The 26,491-nt window shown below is 42.0% G+C and overlaps 1 protein-coding gene across 3 annotated transcripts in view; it reads left to right on the top strand.

Annotated features, from left to right (window-relative positions):
* Nucleotides 1-1,665: 1,665 nt before the first annotated feature.
* Nucleotides 1,666-26,491, top strand: part of ARK2N (arkadia (RNF111) N-terminal like PKA signaling regulator 2N) — a 48,719-nt gene continuing 23,893 nt past the window's right edge. For 2 of the 3 annotated variants that reach the window (XM_075726481.1, XM_075726480.1), the window contains exon 1: nt 17,587-18,344. In XM_075726481.1, coding sequence (XP_075582596.1) covers nt 17,621-18,344 — 724 coding nt within the window. In that variant the 5' untranslated portion in view covers nt 17,587-17,620. Of the gene's footprint in view, nt 1,712-17,527; nt 18,345-26,491 lie in introns of those variants that run through there. The other variant, XM_075726482.1, reaches the window with a different exon arrangement.

Raw genomic sequence — 26,491 nt, 5'->3', positions numbered from 1 at the left:
TACGTGTTTGGTGAGAAATACTTCGCAAAATACTGTTTTAAAAGAGAATAATGAATGCCTGAATATGTATCCCTAAGTCTAGCTGAATGTCTCTCTCATTCTTATTTCTCCTCAATGTGATAAATGCTCCTGAGGTAGTATGGGATGTCTGTCTTTGTTTCCGAAGCTCATGTACGTGATTTGGGTGTGTGGCAGGGGTAGATGCATACCCGTTTCTATATGATCAACCCTATAGCTGATTCTGTGCCGCGAGCAGCAGCTGTGGAGGAGCGGGAGCCTCCAAGGGTGCCTCTGCTGTATGATGCATGTTTAACGCTTGCTTTTCCCAGGCATTTGTATGCCCTGATCAGGATGTAGGGACCATACCGAAATGATTGCTGCCACGTTTTCAAATTGCAGAGCAGTACCTACAGTGTGTTGCGCAGCATATATACCCCGGGGCTGCAAAGCTAAATAACTCTCATTAAGAACGATCAGAACGACGCTTAATGTACGCATTATAATGTCGCCCTAATTGCACACCGCCTTCCCCCACCCAGCCCCCAGGCCTCTGATCTCAGGGAGCGCAGAGCTGGATCACCAGGCTCAGCGTTGAAGGGAGAGCGAGCGTCAGCCGAGACCGGTGAGAGGCGTTCGCGGTGCTGGGCTCCTGCCGCCGTCGCCCGCGTCTCTCCCGAGCTCGGCCCTCCTCGCCGCCCGGCCCCCGCGCCGGGGGAAGACGCTTCTTTCTTCTCATTTCCTGGTTTCCTTCTGCTTCCTTCTCCGCTCTTTTCCTCCGGCGTGTCGGCTCCAACCGCCGCGCTTGGTTTAGAATCATAAATAGAATCACAGAACTGTTTAGGTTGGAAAAGACCTTTAAGATCATCCGGCCCAACCATTAACCTAACACTACCAAGTCCATCACTAAACCAATTAAGGGGAGAGTAGCAATTTCACGTTTCCTGGCTTGGTGGCTGGATTATTTTTTTTTTTTTTGCACGCTTCTGCTTCGCTGCTGGGAAACCAAAGCAAGTGCTGAGCTGTTAGCCCGCAGCCGGGCCTCCCTCCCGGGGGATTTACCGGCCGCCGGCCCCCTCAGCCTTCCTCCGTGGTGGGCGACCCACGGCTCCAGCCGGCATCAACCGGCTGCGGCTGCCCGCCGCCGTGCCCCTCACACGGCGTCGACCGCTCTCACCTCCTTCCCGCCACCACGGGCACCGGCGCCTCGACGCGCCGAGGCCTGGCTGCGGCCGGGCGCGGCCCCTCAGGCGATGCCCCGCGGTGGCCTGGGGCTGCTCGGGGGTCTCGGGAAGGGGCTCTCCCGCCGGTGTGGGCGGACAGGGAGCACACCCGGAGCGGCCGATTGCTCCGGGCTGCCGGTGAGGGCCGGCCCGGCCGCCGTCCCGCCCGCCGCTCCCCTCAGGCAGCCGCGGGGGCGGAGAGCGGAGCGGGAGGGGGCGGAGCCTGCGGGCCTCGGCGCCGCTCTGCGCCGCGGGGTGGCGCTAGGCGGGGCGGCGGCCGCTCTGCGCGGCGCTCGGCTGCTCCGGCGGCGGCGGGCGGAAGTGACGTCACGCAGCGGAGCCCCGCGGCCTCCGGTGACATTTTCTCTGGCGTCGGGGGCGGGGGGGGCGGCGGCGGCGGCGGCGCGGCTGAGACCCGGCTCCTCCCGGCCGCCCATGCCCCAGCTGCTGCCCCCCGGGGGGAAGGCCAGGAGGGGCCCTGCGTCGACCAGGTGAGTGGGGCCGGCGCGGCCGGGGCTCGCCCGCTGCGCTCTCCGGTGGGGCTGGGCCGCCGCGGCGGCGGAGCCCTTGCCGTTAGCCCCGCTGCGGGCGGGCGGGGGGCGGGTACCGGCCTCACACGCCTCCCCCCCGCCCCTCACCCGGGGCCGGCGGTGGCCCGGAGCGGGCGGGCACGGCCCCGCGGCTCCCCGGGGGCCTGGGCCCACCGTGGCCGGGGAGGCGGCCCAGCCCGCGCCGGGCATCCTCCGCGCCGGCCGAGGGCTTTTAGGACAAGGTGGGTGCCCGGTGGGCGGCTGTCGGCGCTGAGCGCTCGCCGCGGGGTGACCTCCATCGCGGCCCGACACGGCGCCGGGAACGCGGGAGTCCGGCCCCAGCCGCCGCTTTTTTTGCCCGAACCTTGCCCGGAGTCAGCGGATGAAACCCTTGCCACGGCTCCTGGAAGCAACTTCTGGCCACTTTGTGCTTCCTGCGACTTCAGTAGTGCGTTGTGCGATCCTATGAGCTGTTTGGAGAAAAACAAATCGTGTAACTGCTCCAGTTTCACGCTCCTCTAGTGTTTGGGGTTTTTTGGTTTTGTTTTTTTTTTTTTTTCTTCTTTGTTTACCTTGGGTGATGTGGGAATATATATATTTTATGTGGAAAATAAAAAGTTCAAGTTGTTCGATGCTTATCTAGCCTGAGTTCCCCTTGAGCTCCTGCCATCTAATGGGTTGCAGATGTGGCTTTCGGCGACACAGCCATCCGAGGAGAATATAAAATTTAACTGTGCTACTTGTCCTTTTTAAAGAGGAAAAAGGCAGGCTGAGCAGACTTGTAATATTTTAACTATTTCCCCAATTCCAGTGTTGTGACTTTCTGTGCATTGAGGTTATTGGACAGCTACTTAAAAGGACGCTTTTTGAAAGACTTGGCGGGTTTTTTTTAGTTTTACATCGTGTAGCTGATACGGAGAACTTCCCCCTTTGTTAACTAGTGTCTAATTGTGTCTGTGTCTTAGTTCGTCAATAGTGGAACTAGGCTGCTCGTATTAAAGTTTGTAGGTACCTTTATGAATCCATAACTGCAATAACTTAGTTAAACAAGGTCTTGGTTGTAACTAGTTATGTTTTTTAAACCAGCACAAAGTGCCTAACAGTATTTCAAAGGCTGAAACATCTTGCGTGGTAGAAGTGCTGTGACATAAGGGTAAATTCTGTTTGGTTTTGGTTGTTTTCTCACTAGCAAGTAGTTCTAGCTTTTAAAAATGAATGAGTAGTAAATCTTTGAACCCTTGAGTATCTCTTTAAAAATGTGAAATTTGTCTTAATTCCCCCCGCCCCCGAAAAAAAAAAAATTATTTGGTTTTAAGTCTTCTCTGGTACTTGTCAAGCATAAGACCAAATATAGTTTTGCTTATAGGCAAGTGCCAGCCTATTTCCAGTTTTCAAGCTAGAATTTTAAGTACAGACAGTAATAGCTCTCCCCTTAGAACACCAAACAAACGTTGAATTTAAAGTGTTTCTCTTAAAGTTTCTTATGTTGCTTAAGTCTATTAAAAAACTTAATGTTTGACCTTGAGGTGGGAACTGGGCATGGTGCTCTTTGAGGTCTTCATCTTGTGGTTCTCCTGCCCTAGTTAACACCTGTAATTGCTGTTTCTGTGATAGAAGAGCTGAAAGTCAGGCAGTCACAACAGAGCAGCTTCCCCTGTTGCCCTGGAGGAGGGAAACATTGCCTTTGCCGGGTGAATAGGTTTGTAACAAGCGCTCAGGAGAACAGGGAGTTGCTTGTCATGTGTTTGCTAAACCCAAACATTTCCCCCCCCCCTCCCCCCATATACATGTACAACACAAAAGTGGTGAGACAAGGTAGGGAGAACTCTGCTGTCCAACAGCAATCATTTTAAAGCATCATTTTCTGAGTATTTATCACATCTAGCGATCTAGAGGAGTCTGGTGCTGGCAAAAGAAGCTCCAGAGGGAGTTGTTATATGGCTACTGAAAGCTAATAAAAATACTGCTTTCGGTGGTTCTGGTGTAGCGGTAACACTGGTGTTTTGTCTAGGGGATTAGGAGGAGGGACGGTGGGGGTGATGGAAGGTGGTACGTGAGTTTGGGCAGCTGGTATTTATGCTCGAGTATGAGGATCGCAGTTCTGACTCATTTTTAAACACTTGAATTTTTAATTATAATGTGTCGACTATTTCTGTTTGCTCTTCAGCCTAATTGCTAGTTGGCGTCTGGAAGAGGTGCGATGAGAAATTCCTGAGAAATCAGGAAGAGGAAAGGACTGTGGCCGTACATAGTCAAGCGTATGACGTGTATTGCAGTACGGCCTGGCCATCTATGCTCGTGCTCGATAAGTGCACGAAGGCTGCCTGCTCGGTAGAAATGAAAGTGCGCAAACAAGTTGGGAAATGAGTGGATACATTAAAGTGGGTACTGCGGAGGGAGGGGGAAAAGGGAAGGAACCTGAAGCCGACCGCAAGGCAGTTGAGAACAGTCGATACGGGGTGGTCACAACACACACAAACCAAGCGCTGCTCTAACCGATAAAGAGAGGTAGGAAGGATGTTTGTGTGCGTTTGACAAATGGGCAGATCATGCTGGCAGCTGACAGTGTGGAGGAGGTGGGGATTAATGAGGTAAGATAAGATTGGATGAACAAAGAGTAAATATAGAGAATCGTGAGGGGCTTTGAACACTAAGCATTAGGGAGATAAGTTGGTGTAACTTGATCGGAGCGACGAGAAATAATTGCCTTGGTTGTCCTGACCCCTCATCTCCTTGCTGTGTGTTTACCTTTAAAACGCAGGCTTCTTTGCCTTGCCTTGATTTCATTCGCTTTCTTCGCTCTCTCTTGTATATTATCACATCAGCTCCCTGCTCCACCAAGGTTGTATGTGCCATCTGTGACCCACCTGTATATCAACATCTCACTTAAACATCTGTTAATGAGACGGGAGTCTCTACGTACCACACTGTGAAAGTGGCTGCACACCGAGCATTCGCAACTGGCTGGTTACCCTCTGACCAGAATGTCACCACTAGATATGTCAAAGCTTTGGAAGCTTTGCAAATGAGTAAATAGTTTCAAGCAATCTGTATTTAATTTTCTATAACGTTTCAAAGTTAGTGTGTTGATGCTACTTCTTGACGGAATTGGGACTGCGGTCAATGTCAGCTTCTGTGGTTTTATCTACAGTTGATGAAATGACTTAGAAAACTGTAAACAATGACAGAAACCCAGTAGCAGTTTAATAACGCATTCACTAGATCAGAGCGATATGGATACGTTTAAATACCATAGTTACAAGCGTATAACTCGCACCTCAGAACAAGCACGCTGCAAAAAAAGTACCAAAACTTGAAAATCTTTGCTGCCTTGAACGTTATCGGTAGCCATGGGGAACCAAAAATGAAGCAGCAGTGGAAGAGGGGGACAGGCGTCGTGCTGGGAAAGAGCTCTGGGATAAAGTTGTGTGGTGCGGCGCACGTTGCTGCACAGTTACAGCTCCGAGATAACCTGAGGCTTACGTGGCAAGGAAACCACTTTTGTCTCGGTTTTCCAGTACGTGAATCAAAGTTCAGCAGAGAACTGACACACGTGCCTTTAACTTCAGCACTGTAACTCGGGAGCAGCTGAACTGTTATGACAGCGGAATCCATGGCAGCAAATATTATTGCAGGAAACTTAATATGATTTTCGTGGTGATTTGTCTTTCTGTCGCATCGTTGTTCCAGGTTTTTAATGCGTAATGCACTTCTGAGTCTGCAACTTGTGGTCTAGAATGCAGCGTCTACAAATGTGCAGTTCTGAGCAAAAAGGAAACTGGCTGAAAGAAACTGTAAATGAAAATGTGCTTAGAGTGTAAATATTAGCCTCTGCAGTTGCTTTCTCAGAACAGAGTACATCTCTGAGCTAGACTGGCGTGACCGATACCTTGTCGCTTATTCGGTGTTACTGCTGAGGGTTAGAATTTAAATTTGTGGTTGCCCGTTCCCACTTGTTAGTGTTCCCTCTTCACCTGTCCGATCAGCATGAATAGAGCCTGTACAGTATAGCAGTTTCTCCACTTACTTTCTGCAGTTCGGGCACACATCGATTACTCATTCAGGACTGAAAATGAGATGCGGCTCAGTCACCGAGGTGTTGCCGTTACACGGTTGCAGATGCGTTACCGAATGCACAGGGAGGTCGGGTAGCATGCCTGTGGTCATGTGGTGAGTCAGCTTTAGATTCGGAACAATCCAGCCTCGTATCTCTCTTTATTTAAGAAGGTACTTAGGCTTTGATATCAATTTGACCGTGTAGTCTGTCTCTTGAATGCTCCAAAATTGATTTCAGTAGTAGAATAGTGTACAGGCTTTAGCCATATCATGCCTTGTGATATTTGGTCTCCAGGAAGACAGCTTAAAAGCTGTTAGGACTCAGTCTGACAGCTTTTTAATCATAAGCAAAACAGGTGGTCACTTTGTAATTAAATGCAAGTATTTAAGATTCTTTCAAGCTAGCATTTTTCTTTCAATATCCATGGATCGTGGATTTGACTTACAGTGAGACTTCTGCAGTGACCTGCACAATGCTCTTCTGCTTTGATCCTTCAAAATTTCCTGGAATGAGCAGGAAGAGCCAGACCATGATTGGATAAGTGTTGTTCTTGCTACATTTCTGCTATAATGTCTTGTTCCACAGTGCTTGGTCATTAGTCTTTCAAGACTTATTTTAGAGAAGGCAGATTTCACTTCCATTCATCCAAAATGTGTAGAGACCAAGTGACTCACAGCAGCAGAGCTGGGAATAACTAAGAGCCAGACTTTGTAACACCAGTCGTCTGTGTGATGATGCAGTTATTACCATTTCAGTAATTTGTTTTTCATTTGGAATATTACATTTCCGTGATACCAGTTTGAGGTCGGCGCTGTGTGCTCCAATAGTATTGTCAGACTTTCTGAAGTAAAAGGAAACAGCTTAACGTGATAGCCAGGTAAGGTTACGACAGTACTGTTCTCTTGTGCTGTGGCTTTCTCAACAGCTGGTAATTTCCTGACTTCTCAGCTCACTCTCCCAGTTCTTTCTCTCCGGGAATGCCAACTCTCGCTAAAGAGACACTTCTAAGTAACTGGCAAAAGAAAAATTTTAGGGAAAAATGTTGGTAAAGAGGAGTAGGTCAGGAAGCTATCTACTAATTCCATGTGCTTGTGGTTGGAAATACATTGTAAGATAAGGGGGGTTTAGAGGCTGTCTCCTAATGAAGTAAGTAGGATGAAATGCTGGTAGCCTGAGGCTTCATCGTGTTTCATAAGATTTCTCTTGGAAATGAAGCTGTCATTGTGGGAAAGAATGGGCTTGTGGGTAGCAATGCCCATGAGCTGAATTACTGATAAATACAATTTGAGTTGTCAATAGCTATGGTTCCTCCAGAGCTGGTACTACAGATCACCGCTATGCAGAATCTGTGAGGAATTATTAAAAAAAACACATTTCTTTGAGTATTGTTTTTAAAAAGCCTTTCAGGTGAAGTTTTATTTTCCATGGTTCCAGTTACTGATATTAATAAGTCATCTTAAAGGCAATTCACAGGCTTTGGATCCGCTCACTGTAATAAAGAAAATCCAGAAATTGTTGGATACCATAAAACTAAGCTAGGGAAATTTGGTGAGTATCTTGCCAGAGTTTGCTAATTATTGAGGGCTTATGAAGTTATGGACCTCACCTCAATTTAAAGTCAGTTTGATAACAGACACTTGATTTCCTTTTTTGCTTTACAAGATCAAAATGGGTTTTTTCTACTTTTTAACACCTGGAGTGGATTTCACCGTTTGTATGGAACTCATCAAGCTGCAGCAATAATAAGACTTGAATGAACAGAATGGGGTTGAATTAATACTCCAAACTTGATGCTTGTTTTTCTTCTATCTCCCCTTTTGCTGGGGAAGTTGTATCTATTGTTTATGTCTCCTGTTGCTAACCATTAGTATTATTCTTAAGAAAGCTCTTCCAGCTGAGCCTCTTTTTCCTAAATCAAGAACAGTAATGCAACAAATAATTCAGGGGTAAATGGTGCTTTTATTTAAGGGTAAGTAAGTTTTTCTGGGTTTGCTTTTTTTTTTTTTCTCTTTCCTCCTGTCAGTACTTGCATGGTACTGATGAAAACTACCTTTTAATTTTCTTTTGCTCTTTTTATAGCTGGTAACTTGGTATCTTCTTACATGCTGTTATTTAATTTCTGTAGTCAAATATATGCAAAGTCTTCTGTATGTTGTGGGAAAGAAATGTCTGTTTCCCGGTCTGTCTGTTATTCTCTCAAAGTAGAGGTCAAATTTCTTCACCTCTGCCAACTGGGAGTAAATGCTGTAGGAAGTATCTGATAGTAAACCCCGTGTTAGAGGCATTATTCATAACACACATGTAACTGGCTTTTGACCCAGACAGTTTTGCTTTTTGAAATAACCCGAAGTAGCTTTTGTTCATTTGTAGAACCAACCTGTATTTACTTCATACTATTTTTTCATCTGTTGTTGGTCAAAAGCCTATTCTGAATTAACCCTCTCCTGCACTGTCCTTTTTCTTTACCAGGCTTCGTTCTCCTTCCATCACAGGGCATGCCACAGTCCCTCTAATTCTGCCAGTGTCCACAGGCGTTTGTCTATGACTATGGCATCCTACAAGAATTTAACTTTTTTGTTGCGTTAGTTTCTTAGGAAAGCTCAACTAAGGAGGAGAGTGCTTGGATTTGTAAAGATACAGACTCGGAGGTTAGCTATCTTGAGTTAGCTGTGCTCTTGAATATGGTTCAGTGGCACGCGTGAGCTTTCTTGGTGAGAAGGTAGCGGGATGTTTGCAGCGAAGCTATACCTCTTGCTTACTGAGTCCTCAGTAGGTCATGACAGACCAGTGTCATGAGTGCTTTCTTCTTGAGGAGCACTTTGGACATGTAAAGACTACGGTATCGATTGGTAGCGATCTGGTGGATGCTGAAATCAATTGGCCCCTCTTATTAGTGGTTAAAAAAAACGATCAAGGGTTTGGTGTCAAGAACAGCGCAACAGCAGTTGGTATCATACTGTTGCTAAAATTTTCATAATTTGAATGCAATGTGACTTAGTGTAATGATACCGTTTCTTTTTCAGTAATACACCTACTGCAAATTAACGTGGCGATATTTAGAGTTTATACTACTAACTTAATAATTAAAGCAACAAATTAATAGTCTTAGTAGCTTGTGGATGAGGAAATGACTGGATTTCAGGGTTTGGCTTACAGTTCTCTAGGCTTTCTGTAGAATTTGGGCATGTCACCTGATCTTTCTCCTTCAGTTGGCCAGACCATAAAATGGATATGTTACTGCCCTGTGGCAGGAAGGTATTGGCTTAAGGCAGAGGCACAGCACTGGTGTTGAATTAAAGTATTTGAAGCTTTAAAATACCTGAGAGTCGATTTATTTGCTGTGTACTAGCATGTGGCAAAGATGTTTAAAAAGGACCAATCATAAAATACTTGCAAACCGTGGAGTCACTTAATACTGCTTAACTCATCTTTGTTAAATGGCTGTCATAAATCCATACCATTTCTAGTTCAGCTTGAGCTTTTAGATAGCTGTAAGAGATGAGGGGATGCTGGCGAGTCGCTGTGTGAGCTACAGAAGTACCCTCAAGACAGCCCCGGGGCGGCTGTAGCATCACACTGTTAGTGAAAAAGAACATTACACAGAACTTGACAAAACAGCTCTCTTATCTGCTGAGAGTATCGATCCTCCTGATGTCAAGGGTTGTGCAATTTTGGAGTGGTGTTTTGCAAGATCAGGTGAATGGTCCAACGCTCTCCCTTGCTCCAGGCCTGTCGCTGCTGTCTGTTGTGCAAGATGCTCACCTTGCGCTCCTTCTGGACCCTGACCCTGTTCTCATTCGGCCCGCTAGCCCGATGACAAGGTGCACAGCTTTCCTCTGGGAAGCTGAATTACGAAAGAACTTGATGGGCGCTAAGGCAGGTAGGCAGTTCTACCTCTTTATAGTGGCAGTGGACTTCGGGATGGACTTAAGGCCTCCTGGAACTGCAGTCCGTGTCCCATGGCACTCGTTGCTGCTTCAAGATTTCCAAATAACAGCAACAGCAAGGTGCATTTGTGCCTGTTCCTGCTGGACCGGCTCTGATTTTTGCAGGAGGCAGCACAAGCCCTTCTCAAATGAATACTGCAGTACTGAGATGACTTCACTGCTTCAAAGCTACATTGCAGTTGTCCTTGTCCTGATCTGCCGATTGCAGCTATTGGCAGTAGCACAATGTTTGATTACTTTCAGGGTATTTCAGATAAATGTTCTTAATAGAAAAAAAATCTGTGCTCTGAAAATCAGGATTAATTTGTTACTGTTAAGCTCAAGCAATTTAAAACGCAGCTTTTCTGTGAGCGTTACTTTATTGACCGTGGTAGAACAATAGACCAACGCTTCTTGGGACGAAGAGGTCTGTTTATATAGCATGGCATGAACCACTGGAGGAAGCACAGAACAGATTTCCTTTGAGTAACAGAAATGGATAGGTGAAGTGGGAAAATTTGTTAAACTCAAAATCTTAGAAAAAGATGATACATTCGTATGACTATCCTCAGTAGGGTGATCTTCTGCAAGCTAATATATGGTAGAGAGAAGAAGAAATGAAGCACAGCTATCCTAGCATTGATTTCTGCCACTAGTTTTGTTGAAACAATAATGAAAAATCTAAGAGCAAGGTGCTTAAATTTTTAGGAACAGATAGTAAGAAAAATATGCCCTCTCTAAATTTTAGAGTAGCGAGCATTGTAGACTTTAAATCGCTGCACACTTGAGAAAAATGGTTTTGCTATGAGAAAGAAATGAGATTTTAGAAGGCTAAGTGCAGCCAATCCTATGCTCCTTTATCTGTATGCTAATGAATTTATTTTTATGAGGACTGTGGGGTTTTTTTTTTGGTGGGATTCTAGCGCAGCTGGTGAATATTTCTGGAAGCCTGTGTGCAGGCTTGTGAACTAACCCATAGCTGGTAGTTACCTTGCATTTGAAAGAGGCTGAATATGTGCATTAAACATTACAATGCAAAAACCTGTATTTAAATGTAAAGTCTAGCTTCTTATTTATGATGAAAAATGTTGCTTTTCAAGGTTGTAAAGGATGCTCTGCAAACCTTGTGTTTTAACACATAAACTTGTAATTTTTATTCAGTCTTGGATAATTTGTGTATGCAGCCTGTTGAGCACTCAGTAGGAGCAGCCTATTTTTAACCTTCATTTGTTTATCCAAAACCAGTTGAAACACAGTGTTAGTTTAATCTTCTCTTCTTTTGTTTCGCACCGCAATTCTCTTACCAGGGTCCTATTCTTTAGGATTGCTACCAGGCCTGATTTATGAATCATCTGATAAAGAGCCAGCTCCACTCCCAGAAATGTGCCTTAGGTAGAATTGTATGCCAGTGAGTCAGCTTTAGGGCAGTATTTTCAAAGGAACACTATATAAATTACACAGTACCCGTGTGGGGGTGGCTTAGTGTTATGAAAAATCTGCTCTCGAGCATCGTGCACACACATCCACACAGAGCTGAGTCAACTGGCTTGAGTTAAATTGAGTGCTGGTCACACTTCTGTTGTTTTAAGTGCAGGGGTATGTGTGACACTTAGAAGAAAATAAAAAAGAATGTATGTTATCATGGGGAGGAGATGAACAAATCCAAAAGACAGCAGTTGGGAAGTACAGAAAGCATTGGTACCTCTACATTTGTCTGGATGCAGATTAGGTTTTTTTCTGATAGAGGTTTAATTATTTGGACTGATTAGTTTTTAGTTACTTAGACATTTTGTTGTTGGGCACGTCTGTATGTGTTACTCATACGAGACTGTCACTGGTGAGTTTCCTGAATTAAGCATGTTGGCTTTTCATGGAAAGAAAGGTGATTGGAGTAGAAAAAAAGCATGGCCAACACGCAGATACACCTGCAAAGGTGTTTGGTGCAGTTTCAGAAGTGGCCAGAGTGACATCTTCAGAGTTATGTGGCTCTCTGTCAGAAGAGGACATAACCTTGGTCTTTCCCAAAAGTTTCTCCTGTATTAGGAAGTGGACTTGTGCGTTACGGTCAACTCATCAGTACCTAGGTCATGTGGTGCTTCTGCCCTTTCCAAGCTCACCATCCTCAGACACATTGTCTATCAAGATAATTCAGAGTTCTTGATGGGTTTTTCTGAGTGTTTACATAAAAAAAAAGTCAACTGTTTTACATAATTTTATTAGCCTCAGTTGTATACATTTGTCATTACCTCTCTTACACCTCTGATTTATTCCATCTGTGTCAGTTACGTTGAGTAAATGTGAGATAATGGAATCCACTGGTGACAGAAATAATTGTTTGTGTAAGTATGAGCCGCTATTAGTCTTTAGTTCTGTATAAATATGAACACATACTCAGATTGAGATGAAAATACTGACTCTTGTGACAGCTGGAGCTGTAAGGTAGTAGATGCTCTGGAAGGATCTCTGTAGTTAGCTGTGTATTCTGAACAAGTAACTCCTATGCAGCAGTGCAGTTCAACTTCTCATTTACACAGTCACAAAAGCTTAAAGAACGTACTTGATGTTATTTTCTTCAAAAATGTAGGTACAGTTTCTCATTGTTTTTAAAATTACAGCCTGCGAATGAATGGCTAGTGGTGCGAAGAGGTAGGTTGTGCAAACTGTTTTCTTTAAGCGCTAAAATGGCATTAAAAGACAATGTTCTGCTAGATAATATTTTTCATTTGAACAATTGCTCGAACTGGCGTAAGAAGGCGATACGGTTGTGAGCAGGAAAAAGTAGTGGTCTGTTGGACTCTGAATAGGAGGAAATGTGTCGGTAATAAACTAAAGTGACTTCTAACAGCAAGCTGCTATGAAAAACTTAGTACTTTTGAAGTAAGAATCTGTCATATCCACAGCTGCTGAGAAAAAGAGCTCATTTGCTTCATATAAGCTGGACATTCTTTATTGTGAATCAGTTCAATAACACCTAAAATGATAATGTACAATTAAGGTTAGGGTATCATGGTGTTTAAGTATCTCAGGCCTTGTCATTTCTTTGGGTGAAACTAGTTTCCTTCTGACATTGCAGGATATACAGTTATAAAGCAGAACATTTACTGAGAGCAAACCAAACAAAAATATTATGAAGGATGTATGAGTAGCCAGTTATTGATTGATAAATGGAATGTATGCCATCTTCAATATAACTCTTTGTGCAGTAGTATATATTGCTTAATAGCATACATTCCATGATAGTTGGTCTTTAGGAAGCTACTAACACCTCTGTTTGGATTTAATTTTTTGGTTTTTAATAAATTTTTTATCTTCAGAAATCTCAGAGCAAACAGTGCTGTGAAAGAAACACTCGGTTCCCCCTCCTGTGTCTAGTTGGAACCTGTGAGTTCAAGGTGTGATGAGACCAAACAGCAGGTAGTTTTTAATCAGATTTGTTTTTTTCTAAAGGGATGGTTTGTTGCTTGCACTCCCTTCCCTCATCTTCCTGCCAGCTCTGGCAGACAATTTCACTTATTTTCTGGTTTTGTTTTCTGCTGGCTTAGTGAAGTGAATCTACCCAAGAAAGGATGAGGCAGTTCTGGTGCAAAGGAGGGAATATGACTGCGCAGCCACGATTAGGTGGTAAAAGAGTAGGGGGTAAAACCCATCCCTGTTAGTGGCAGTGAATTGTTAGACTGGCTGCGCTGTCTCTGCTAATCTGACCTTCAGAATCCTTCTGGATTTCTTCACTAAAGTGCAGATTTCATAGTGTACAAATTGTGTGCCTTTACAAATGAGTCCGTGATTTGAAAATATTTCCCAGGTAAAGGTACAGTTAGATATTTGACAGCTTCTGCATACTGGTGTGTTCTGTGTGTGGCTGGAAAATAAAACAATCTCTGCTGGAAAAATCTAGCACGGAAGTTTTTACAGAATTGCCTTTTAAAAATGATCAGTGCAGTATCTGTGCATCAGGAAAAGGAGAATGATATTTCTGAGCAGTGTCTATCCATCTGTGTCTGTAAGCATCACAGCTTATTTTTCAGTGCTATGTTCTCATTTAAGTAAGAAACTGGTCTCTCTGTAGCATCACCTTGAGATTACCTTTTCTAGTACTGTTACTAGAAAAGTGAGTGGCAAGAAAGGAATGGGAGTTTTTCACTACAGCCTCTTCCTCTCTCTGGTCTATACGTTTTTCAAGTAGAACTAAATCAATACATTTTTTTCTTTCTTTGAGACAAGGCTTTCCTTGGCATAGATACTTGCCTCTGAATGTTCTGTATTGCTCCCTGCAGCAAAGTCTGTTTGAGTCATGACAGACTCTTTTTCCACCGAGATAAATACCAAGTTCTTTTTTATAAAAACCCCACTAATACTAGAATTGTTGACTTTTTAAATAGCCAGTTCAAGGGACCCGGAGAGTACAAACCTCATCAGAGCAAGTATTTTTTCCACACACGCAGAAACACACGTCAATGTTGACCAGATATACTTCTGTGAAGTTACTAGTCCCTGTGCTGCCTTCTCACTGAAAATATAATCCACTGATCCCTGTGTGAGGGATCAAACCAACGTGGTTTGAGTAGTTAAAGTAAGATCCTACTTAATAATAAAAAAAATCTTAAAGTCATTGAATAGATTGTTAGCAAGATGGTACCATGTAGAGGAAACAGTTTTTTCTGGCTGATAGGCCAGAGAGATGGGAAGACAAGTGCGGGTGTTCTTATAGTCCCTTTGGGAGGTGTGAGGTAGATGATGTTCCCAAGTAGGATGCTTGTGAAAAAAGCGTCTCTAGCTCAGTTTGGCTGCCCTTTAGCTTTGTGTCGAGCTCTGTCCTTTGTGCTCCCCAGGCTAAAAGGATGACTAGTGCAGAAGCTGTTCTGCAGTTATTAGTATGAATATTTAAATACATTTCTTTGGCCAGGCTAATATTCTTCTTGTATGTGTTTGAGCAACCAAATTTTTCCTTGCGTATACATTGGGGTGCTGGAGCGTGTCCAGAGAAGGGCAACGGAGCTGGTGAAGGGTCTGGAGCACAGGGCTGGTGGGGAGCGGCTGAGGGAGCTGGGGGTGTTCAGCCTGGAGAAGAGGAGGCTGAGGGGAGACCTGATCGCTCTCTACAGCTGCCTGAAAGGAGGGGACGGTGAGGTGGGTGTGGGTCTTTTCTCCCAAGTAGTTAGCAATAGGACGAGAGGAAATGGCCTCAAGCTGCGCCAGGGGAGGTTTAGTTTGGATATTAGGAAAAATTTCTTTACGGAAAGGGTGGTCAAGCATTGGAACAGGCTGCCCGGAGAGGTGGTGGAGTCCCCATCCCTGGAAGCGTTCAAAAAACGGGTAGACGTGGCACTTTGGGACATGGTTTAGTCTAGTCTACCCTTGATTGGCTTAGTGTGGGCTTTGTAGTGTTAGGTTAATGGTTGGACTGGATGATCTTAGAGGTCTTTTCCAACCTAAACGATTCTATGATTTCAAAACTCTTAGAAAGGTTTATTTTTCTTTTCAAAGTGCATGACCAGAGAAAAGCTGGGAGTTGCACTAGCAGGTAGGACACATATCCTGCTGTCTATAAGTCTTGGCCGGTCATTCAGTCATCAAATCTGTGTTTTACTTACCTGTATAATAGAAGAATTATTTGATAATGTAGATTTGTGGATGAAATATGTAGAAATACTGATTTTTACGACAGTATGGGGATGTGGTTTTTTTTCAGAACATGTGTATTCATCACTTGGGTTTGTTGATGCTGTGCTGTGGCCTTGGAAATAAATTGGTTCTTACATGATATTTATTGCCTATGTTAAATTACCATCTCCAGAAATTCTTCTTTGAAGTTGCTTTCAAGAGAGTTTTACTCAGTGCAAGTATTTGGAAACATTTTTCTTTATATGTTCCTGTATTTTGCAGTATGGTTTTTCTGGGGGTTTTTTTTGGAAGTAAAATGCTGGGTTTTCTGTTTGTTTGGGGTTTTGTTGTTGTTGTTTGTTTGTTTTATATATATTTAGTAGACCTAGAGTTGTCATCTCCATCTTTCTTGTGTTGTCTGATATTAACTAAGCATTCTTTCCTTAACTGGTGTTTCTCTCCCATAAATATTTTCATAATTCCCTTGCACCATCCAGCATTTCATTCATTAGCCTGGAGGAAGCATGAACTCTATTTTAATAATTTTTTTAAAAATGAAGTTTCAAAGTGGGTTAGGGCAGGCAGGACACCACTGAGCTTCTCACAGCACCTTTTAGAAGCAGGGAAGTAGCCTTATTCTGTGCTGCAGGTGGAGGGGGGGAAGCAGCGTACAATTACATACATACAATTACAGGCAGCTTGGGATGGTTCGGGAAACTGGAGAAGGATAGTCAGGGCACGGAAAAATCTCTCTGAACCATCCATACTTTCTCAGGCTGCTCAAGTACTAATTGCCCTTATCTGCAGAAACGCATTTTTTTAAAAACAGTAGATTAAATCTTACTACTTCTTTTTCTTGTCTATGCTTTTTTGAAGTGCCACAAATTTATCGTTTACTGTACTTCTAAACCCATAAACGATTTGTTCCATACCATTGATCCGTAAGCAAATACGGTAATTGGAAGATCTTTATTCTGCACTGAATTCCACGTGAAAATTGAGGTGGAAGGCAAAGTGTGAATAATGAAGATAAAATGATAAATATTGATCTCTCGAACAAAATTTCCCTGAAGATGCTTCAGGTACTTTTGGGTTGATAACGTGCACGTTATCAATCAGATAAATAGCTTGGGTGTTTTATTTGCACTGAAGCAAGGCAATTTATTAAATTATAACTTGAAGTAAAATGTAGGATATTGGTGTGGGTGGATACTGTTTCTTGCTTGCAGCCCATACTATTTGATGCTGTTTTCTCTGGTAGATTTGAGAGAAACTAGGTCAGCCTGTAGGTTCTCATACAACCAGGACTTGTACGGGGGACACTCAAGGAGCACTTGAATGGTGTATTAGATACTCCTAAAAAGTCTTTACGTGACGGACCAGCACGGTGTTTCTCTACTGGAACAAATCTATGTTACACATAGCTAATGCTTCTAAAGACCTTGCCTGTAGGTGTTGTAAACCCTGTGTCCCTGACAATTTAGTATCGCTTCATGGCACTTCTTGTAAATACGTCTTTGGTATGTGAGATCTGCTGACAGAGCGGTTCTGCTGGAAAAGGAAGGTGTTTGTAGTCTTGCTCTGTAATGTTCAGCAGCCGCTCGGTTTCTGCTCAAAGTGACTGGATTTCTCCTATGTCGTGTTGGTACTGTAAGTTCACTAATTACCATAAAAACGTTGTAATTTTATAAGGTTGAGGTCTTCTTCAATTGAAAGTAGATTTCTCGGAGATATGGAAACTGAACTATGTTCTGGTCTGTCCAGGCAGATGACTACCAAGTCTGGGAATTTTCAGGCTGACCTTGTTTATAAGGGCTAACATTCTCGTTAAAGTATGTTTAAAGTTCTAGGTGAAGAAGTTTAGCCTATGTTGCTTATAATATATTGATTTAAATATTATAAAGTAAGAGTTTAGAAATATTTTTATTATTTTCTGATCTGTTTTGATTATTCTAGTGAGGTGAACCAAGTTTAATGTGATTCCGGTACCATCTTTCATGGGTGTGTAAAAGGAAGAATAGTTTGGTGTAACAGGATGAGTTCACTAGGAAAGAGTAAATGAAGAAAACCAGTCTGATGCTGAACCGTACTGTCTGTAATTGAAAGCAATGAGTTGTTTAGGAAAATACTGCGAAGAGCAGGACCGAGTGAGTTACTTGGGTAAATTGTTCTTACTGTTCTCTTCTTGTGCAGGCTGCTGTATTGCTGAAGTCCATACCTAGTTCACCCAGTCTTCCAGACGGCGTGCTCCATGCTTTGAGACCAGGAGGACCTTGGTGTTCTGAAATGAAGATGGAGACAGTGGGAAAAGCAGAGGAACTTGTTGATTCGGAAGTTCCACCAAAGACTTCTGAAAAGCAAGAGACTGCTCCTGATGAAGACGGACCTCTAGAACTGGAGACACAAACTCAGAAAGACAGCATGCCCACTGCAGCAGACTCTGCGGTGCTCTCTTCGATGCCTTGCTTACTGATGGAACTGAGGCGAGACTCCTCGGAGTCTCAGCTAGCATCTACAGAGAGCGATAAGCCAACGGGTAGTCGAGTTTACGAGAGTGACTCTTCTAATCATTGCATGCTTTCCCCTTCTTCCAGTGGGCATTTGGCTGACTCAGATACATTGTCTTCCACAGAAGAGAATGAGCCTTGTCAAGCTGAAGCTGCTGCAGAGGGAGACCCTTCTGCTGTGTCTGGGGCTGCAGTTGGGAGGAAATCCAGGCGATCCAGGTCCGAAAGTGAAACTTCAACAATGGCTGCCAAGAAAAACCGACAGTCTAGTGATAAGCAGAATGGTCGCGTTACCAAGGTAAAAGGTCACCGAAGCCAAAAGCACAAAGAAAGAATCCGGCTGTTAAGACAGAAACGGGAGGCAGCTGCTCGCAAGAAGTACAACCTGCTGCAGGACAGCAGTACCAGTGATAGTGACCTGACGTGTGACTCGAGCACGAGTTCATCAGATGATGATGAAGAGGTTTCAGGGAGCAGCAAGACAATCACTGCAGAGATACCAGGTAGAGGATGTTTTTTAAACTGAACTGTAACGCATCTGACATCGTTTCTCAGCTGTCATGCTAAATTAGATGAGTGACACTTGAGAAAAACCAGGAGAACTGCAGCTCTGTGTAAATTTGAAGACTGCAGTATATTAACAAGACATGGGCAAATTTTAAAATCTGTTCTGAGGTTTCAGTGCACTTTTGCACACCAACAAAGCATAGAAATGGTAAATTGGAGGAAGGACTATCTTTGAATTCTGGAATTTTCAGATCTTTTCCTTTGTAAGCCTATATGAACTCCTATCAGTGCTGTCAAATCCCATTAGATGGTGATAATCTAATAAATACATTCTTAAGATAAGTGGCCAGCTTTGCTTTAATATATTAAGACCACAGCTTGGCAGCTGTCTTAGAAATGACATGGCATACCTCTTGCCTGTGTTACAGTAAGGCCCTGTTCATTATTGCACTTACGCTGTGCTTTCAGCTCTACATTTCAGTGCATGACAAACCTACTTAGCCTTATTGTAAATTCTTGCAGATTGCAGCTGGTCACCTATTTTAGGACATAAATATGAATTTGTTTACACAGGTGCCCAAGCTATATCCACACCTAAATTTTCAACATTTTAGACAAAGCTGTTACCATTTTCCTCTGTCATAAGGATCTGTAATTTCTATACTTTCAATTTTCCGACACATCCGTCTTAAGATTGGAGGCAGCAAATTATAGGGGCCTTCTCATGATTTTATTAGCAAAAGAGAGATGAATTCAAGTTTTTTTGTCTGCTGAGTCTTGTTATTTTATTAGCCCAAGTGCCGTGGACAGGATTTTGTGTGAATTATTCTTGCAGCATATTATACCATAGAACCGTCATCATATGGCAATCTTCATATGGCAATCAAAATAAAATCACATCAAAATAAACTTTTGGCTTGCCAATTTTTACTGGGTTGCATGCCTTTTTGCCTCTTGTGCTAGAATTTTTTTTTTTTTTGAGATAAATATCAGCTTACATAGGGCAAGAACGTTTAAAGGAAAACTGCAATGATTAGTCTTAAGTTGCTGAACTAATGTTTGCTAGATGAATGATTTAAAATATTTGCAGCAGATCTCACAAATAAGTGTGTTTTAAATGACTTGATTATGGCGAATGATTCTGTCACTATGAGAACTGGCGTTTTTCCCACATATTGCTAGGAAGCAGGTTGCACAAAGGAAGTTAATGTTTATTATTAGAAAGTCTGGGAAAGGCATAGTCCTCCTGTAATTTTTGTGTAGTAAACTTGTAATAGAAATTCTAAAATTATTTTTACCAGTTAGTCAAACTTCTAGCTTTCATAGTTTTGTGCCTTTTTATTTACTATATTTACACTTCGCTGGGCAATTAAAGCCTGATTGAAGCCTGTTGAAGAAGACTATTTCATTGAGTTTTGGGACAGATTTCCTCCCCCATCCCTCCCCCCCCAAAAAAACCCCACCAAACCCAAAAAACCCCAAACCCAAAACACACACAATAAATCCCCCAGGTTATATTCCTTTTTTTTAAGTCATAAAAGTACCTTGTGACCCAGAAAGGCACCAAATGGTATTTTCAGATCTGCCTAGATTTCTGACTTCCATTGCGGAGACCTGAAACCACTCTAGGGTACTTTTTCTGTGTCACTAGGCTCTTTTGTATTTGAGCTTTCAGTCTTAACCGTGAGATGCTTGCAGTGCAAAGGTCCCGTTGCAGTGCACGGAAGAGCTTGATGATTTAGTGATGATTACACCGAGGCCCAGTTTTACCTGCGATGCAAAATGTGGGAGTACAAAAAACCATCCTGAGAAACGGTGACCTCTGTTTTTATTTCATAGCCTGTATCATCTGCTTGATACTAAATTACATTTAAGACATTAAAACTTTTGAGCTGGCCTTTTGGAATTAGGGGCAATGCATACCTGCCACATTGCGGTTTTCCTTTAAATGGAAACGACGTTGGTTTGTGGGAAACAGTTTCCAAGTACAAGAGAAAAATATTCTCTATAGAGATAAGGACAAGGTTGGCCAAAAATGCATCCTGTGCTGCTTGTGGGTTAATGAAACGTTGTGGTCTTAACAGATGCAGCGGAGCTGTGAGTCTGAGTAGGACTCCCAGCTCTCCGTCGCAGTGGTAGGTTCACATGCCATCTGCGATCCCTCTTCTTGGAACTGGCAAAGCGCTTAACTTGAATTATTTTTTTGACTAGAAAGCCATTTTAGTGCACTTAGCATTACACTGTGAATATCCTCAAAATTTAGGGAATGAACACATAGTTAGAAAATAACACAGGGTATCAAAAAGCATTAGGAAATTCAGGCCAGGGGTGTCCTCTGCACACAGTCAAAAGCTAAGACTTGAACTAAAAGCTTGATACTTGAACTTGAGTGTCAAGAAACTACAATGCACCTGGCAGAAGGACATAAGCATGGAAAAACTTTTGCCTTCTACTTTTGAAAAAAAATCTGTACGCATTGATGCAGAAGAGTTTTACAGGTAGCCTGCGTTCCCCTTAGTCTTACTGTATTTGGACACTTGGCTGTAGTGTTGGTTACTGTCTCAACAGAGCTTCTTAATGGGACTGATTTTCAAATGTCTATTGTCTGCAAAATAGCTTTGCCAACAGAGATGCTCTAAAATTTTTAGCGACGGTTAATTTAATGTGGCCTTCGTGTACAAAGGTTGTACATACTCTGGCTCTTAACCTTCTATTGACACATGTAGCGTTACAAGAAGATGGTTCACTTGTGAGTGGTTTGAAAATTAAATGCCACATTTGAGAACACAGTAGTAGTCTATCCTGTCGTGTTATTAATCCTCTTCCATTTTAATAGTGCAGTTTTTTTTTTTTCAAACCATCCACATGACTGGCTCTGAAATATGTTTGGCTAAATTAGTAAGGTAAGGAAAATGGTCAGTGACATACATAATAATGCCATGAACATCTGTAGTGTTATTAGCTTCATCCTGTGTGTGCACCCAAGTTGTGAACTGAGCAGTTGTGCAAACAGAGAGGCACTTCTCTCTGCTGAACTCAAATGCAAATGTGGATTAAAATATTGGCAGTCTTGTTTTACTTCTCAATGAAGATTGAAGAGTAAAGAGTTGAGATCTTCTGGTGATACTTCAGTACAAATATTGTAAGCTCATTAGAGTTAAGCACAATATGATATGTTATTCTGAATATATTATGTGGTGTTAATTTATACCAGAAAATACAGGTTCTATCTAGTCTTCATGGATGCTACTGAGAATCTTGTCACTGAATCTTGTCACTGACCTGAGCAGTCATAAGCTTGGGCTCTTTAATTCAGGGAATGCCATGATTTTTTAATTACTGCAGATGAAGAGCAATTTCTTATCTTTTAATGATTGAGCCTCTCTGTTGGCATTTAGGATTTTACATTCTTTAACAAGTACTAGATAGCATTCCCTTTGAGCACAAGACGATGATCTTTTGAGTCTTGAAATAGGTTCTGCTAGACCTTCTGCTGTTGAAAGTTTTTCCTTTAAACAGTTCAAATGTGACCATGCAAATTAAATAAATTGGCATGAGAGCAAGTCTGGGAATCAATATTTATTTATGTGTAAACACTTTTCTTTGAAAGAAGGAAGGGGGGTTTTAAAAATTCAAATATACGAAAAAATTGGCATTTCACCACCATTATGCTTTCTACAACTCAGAAAAATCTGAATTGAAGTAAGGGTGACTCATGTTTTAGGCTTTCAGAAAAATCTGTTGGAAAGTTTGAGTATTGATGTTAAAAAAGGTGTTGCAGCTCACGTTTTAAAAAAGAAGAAAAGGGGTTTTAATATGTAGAAATCCAAAGAGAGGAGAACAATGTGTGTGAAGGACTCTCAGCCAGGTTACTTCCTTCTAAGAATTGTGCATAGGTCTTGGATGAAGCATCTTGCAAGGGATGAATTTGGTTGAAGCAACTCAGAATGACAATTGTATAAGAACCAGGTGGGGTGGGGGGGAATCTGTTCAGAGTGATTTGCAGTAAAATACTCATTTGGAAATGTCGGGTGGCATAACGACACAGAGGAATCCACCCCTGCTAACTAGAATGAAGATGTGGCATATCTTCCTGAATGTTAACATTGTCAGACTTCCTAAATTAAAAAACTTTGGATTTGGTTATTATTTAGATAGTGCTTAATAGATCCCATAGAGACAGCATTGAGGTGTTTCTTAGGTGCTGTTTTCCAAGAGGTATTGTCTTGAAAATGAGATCCGAGTCTTTGATTCTCACCCCTTTGTGATTGCAAATGTCTTCGCCTTTTAACTCGGCTTAACTTCAAGGACTATAAAGCTGTAAGGTTACAGATAGCAAAGGGAGCAATTAGATAAATGCTAGCATTTTTTATATAAAAGGGCATTTTTAGCCTTGATTTTCTTTTTAACCCTGAAGGCCACCAGTAAAGAAAAGACTGAATAAGGCTTGTTACAAGAACTGCAAGGGAAGCGTTTGAAACATTGATCTGCTGCTGCTGTAAACTGTAGATATACTATGACTGATGCCTTTTAAAAATAGTATTGCAGGGTAATACATATTTCAATACATAGTCTCTTCAGTTTACAAAACAGTTTTGTCAACTTTGACCATGCTAGTTCATTCTTAACTTTAAAAGTCTAGCTAGATTATGTCTCACATATCACCATCAATAGTTTTTATTTAAATTGCATTTAAAACTTACTCGACATTACTTAAAGGTGTCTGATCGTAAGCCTGTGGAAGTCAGGAAGACTGCCATTTGGTTACTTGATCTTGGGATAAGATCCCTGACTAAAGACGAATAAACAGAGTCATATTGGATGTTCAATATTAGGAGTATATGAACAGAAGAAACATTTTTTTTTAGGGAGAAAAAAGACATTGAATATACAAAAGGAACCATGTTTTAGGAAAAAGGTACCATTTTACTTACTTGTAGTTAAAATACAGTTGGAGGGATGTAAGTTAGGTGCTATAAAGTAATTTATTTTTGAGCAGATGACCTGAATGCTGAATTTCCAGCCTGTCTGATAGGTGAACAGATGGGAGAAAAGACTTAAAAAGTAGTGTTTTTAATAGAAGGGTTTTGGCCCCTGATGGGTAGCATTGCTACTGCTCGGAGATAAGAGAATAATCCTGGGCTTTGTTTAGCTGTTACTGAAGGACTTATCTATACCTCATTTAAATAGCTCCTAAAAAGAATGTATTGTTTAAGTAATACTGTAATTTCATGTACACAGTGAAATCCCAATAAAGAGGTAGTGCCTTATGTTTTTATTAGTAAATATTTGCTTAGGCTGTGCAATGATTTCTCTCATTCTTAGGATATTTTCTATTATTCTTAAGCCAGAGGATCCCACAAGTTTCACGTTGATGTATCGAATTGTCAGGTTCTGTAGCTGCTTTGTGTAGTTCAACGTGGTGCTTGTCTTGTTTTGCAGTTACCTTAGCTAACATTTGTGTGTTCAGACAGCATGCACATCTTGTCTGTTATTCCTCAAACAGGTACGGAGTCTCATTTTCTTGGGGTTTTATTGCTTTCTAGAGGATTCCTGAGTAAACTCTAAACTTAAAAATGTAGATACCACTGCCTTTTCTTAGTGATATGTAGAGTAAGATAATGAGGATGGCCTTCTCTTCTTGCTGCTGAAGTTCTTCCTGATAATCCCAAAGCCAGTCATTTTAACCATCTTTTTGATGGACAGAAGGAACAATTTCCTTCCAACTATGCCATGTCCGTTTTCTGCCTTGGCTAGAAGTAAGGCCAGAAATGCCGCACAGCCGGCGGCTCATGCGATGAAGGGCATGCTTGTAGTTGGCGTGAGGTTGATCGCTCCTGCGTGTCGTGTGGATTACCCCTGTGATGTAGCTGTGTCCATCAGACCTAACGGAGGGTGCTTTCACCTCATGTATTAGCGTAGCATTGACATATCTTTTCATGGTTTTGTGTATGTGTTTGTGTTGTGTATTCTCTTCACCGGTGTTTAGTGTGTTTTCCAAAATCAGAGCAAGAGCTTTGGGCTTGGCTACTTTAGATGCTGCAATCACTAGATCAGCCTTTCTCTCTGTTATCTTGTGTACAATTTTGTGTATGTTTTACAGTCCATTATAAAAAGGTTCAAATATGTAAGTAAAATACACATAATTATTCAGGTTTATCAGTTAAACAGTGGTATCTTGCATCGCAGCTTAATAGAACTAAACATGTTATGGTACAATGTTTTTGACACCTTCAGTTGACTTCAAAACTTGCAAGGGAATTGGACTGATTTGGTTTGTTTAAAAAAAAAAAAAGACCTTTGTGAGAGAATTGTCTGAGAATTCTAGAATAAAAATGATTCTGAAGCCAAAATTTCTATTATAACCTCAGTGAGTGTAAATTTTTTTTTATTTGACGGTAATACTGTTGATTAATATTTGCTAATTCCTCCCCCATTGTCATATCCAAGGGACACAATTAGAAAAGTTTGTTTTCCTGAGTTAACATGCCTTAATAAACAATATTATGTTCTTACTTAATGATGTCTTATCAAATGGCCTCAATGTCTTTAAAGCTGGCTTCAGTCGTGCTGGGGGATCTGGAGGAGCGACCAGGGAAATTCCAGGATTGCTTGACAGGGGCACCGTGTGGGATAGGAACTGCATAGGCAATGTCCTGGAAGAGGCCATGAACTGCTTTGCCGAGATGCAGAGGCAGACAGAGGAGAAATTTCGCATGTGGATAGAAAAGCTAACCCGTCTTGACACAGATGAAGAAAGCAAGCAACAACTGGAGCCCAGGGAACCTAAAATTCAACTAGTTGGCCAAAGAATCCCCCCTACCACACAGTCAGGGGCTTTCATACAGATGCCTGATAGCCAAGTACTTCCACAACAGTCGTTTAATTCTTACGTGGGCTATCAAAATGTCGATGCTACGCTAGAGTTTCCAGCGACTTTTAATAATAATTTTCCACCTGTCTTTCCAGAGAATGGGAATATTGCAGAGCCTGATCTGAATCAATCATAAACTTAAAAAAAAAATCCGATCTTTGCAATCTTGATGTTACTTTGGATTATGCTAAAAACAAGGTTTGCTTTTCTCTTCGTATATGTTTGTTTTGTTTTTCTCTTTTGGGTTTTATTACCATGGGTTGTTTTTTGTTTTTTTAATTTATAGAGAATATATATGTAGTTTTAAAAAAAACCCCACAGTATACTCATGTGCATGTGCCAGCACACACATACAAATACCTTTAAAGGTGTGTGGGGGAACCACCCTAAGCTTTCGTCACCAAACTTGGGAAAATATAACTTAGAATCCTTGTTTAAATACCCCAAAATCAGTAGAGCTATGTTTGTTACAATAGGAGCATTCAGAATATTCATCCAAATGCTCTTTTTGCATGTTAAAACATTTATATAAGGAAATAAGTTTTATATTTAAAGATGTAAATTACCCTAGAGAACCAGGCTAGATAACGACCTGTAACATTTCCTTAACTATCTGTTTACTCCCAAGTTTTACAGCTTGAACGTGGTACACATTAGGTTTTTTTCTTCTTCCTTTTTAGGCAGAAGTAATAAATAAGTTTACCCTAAAGATTTAGCTATATATAACAAATGTGCACAATGAAATTTTTTTTTGTCTCCCATTTAGTAGTTCATTTTCTGTCCAGAGTTTTTATTAATGTCACTGCTGTGTTGCACATGGCATATTTATGGAAGCAGCTTTCTTAAATTGCGTGCACAAATACACACGTGTATACATATATATGTGTTTGGTTTGGGTGGAAGTCATCTCCTCTAATTTTAGGCGTCTAGTTTGCTGTTCTGTGGATCCCCTGAGTCAACGGGACGAGATAAGCACCTACAGAGGATACCTCCTGGCAGTGTCTTTCTCTTCTGTTAGTTGGCTAAACCTCCCTTATAAACGGTTTAGAATAGATAACTTTTGGCTAAAGTTAGGTGAGATGAATCACACCCAACTGCGTGTGCATGCATGACCTGTGCGCACAAAGCACGGCTGCTTCCTTCTGTATATAACGATTAAACTGCAGCCTTCGTGCTGGAATAAAAAATAGTTGTGTCAGTCCTAAGATAAGCAGCCGGCGCTGGATGGATTGAGTCTTGGCACAGGAATTTAAAGGCAGGCTTGACGGG

The sequence above is a fragment of the Pelecanus crispus genome, chromosome Z (assembly GCF_030463565.1).
Source record: "Pelecanus crispus isolate bPelCri1 chromosome Z, bPelCri1.pri, whole genome shotgun sequence".
Lineage (NCBI taxonomy): Eukaryota > Metazoa > Chordata > Aves > Pelecaniformes > Pelecanidae > Pelecanus > Pelecanus crispus.
Note: the sequence above shows the minus strand (reverse complement) of the source record. Positions and strands in the feature narration are given on the sequence as shown.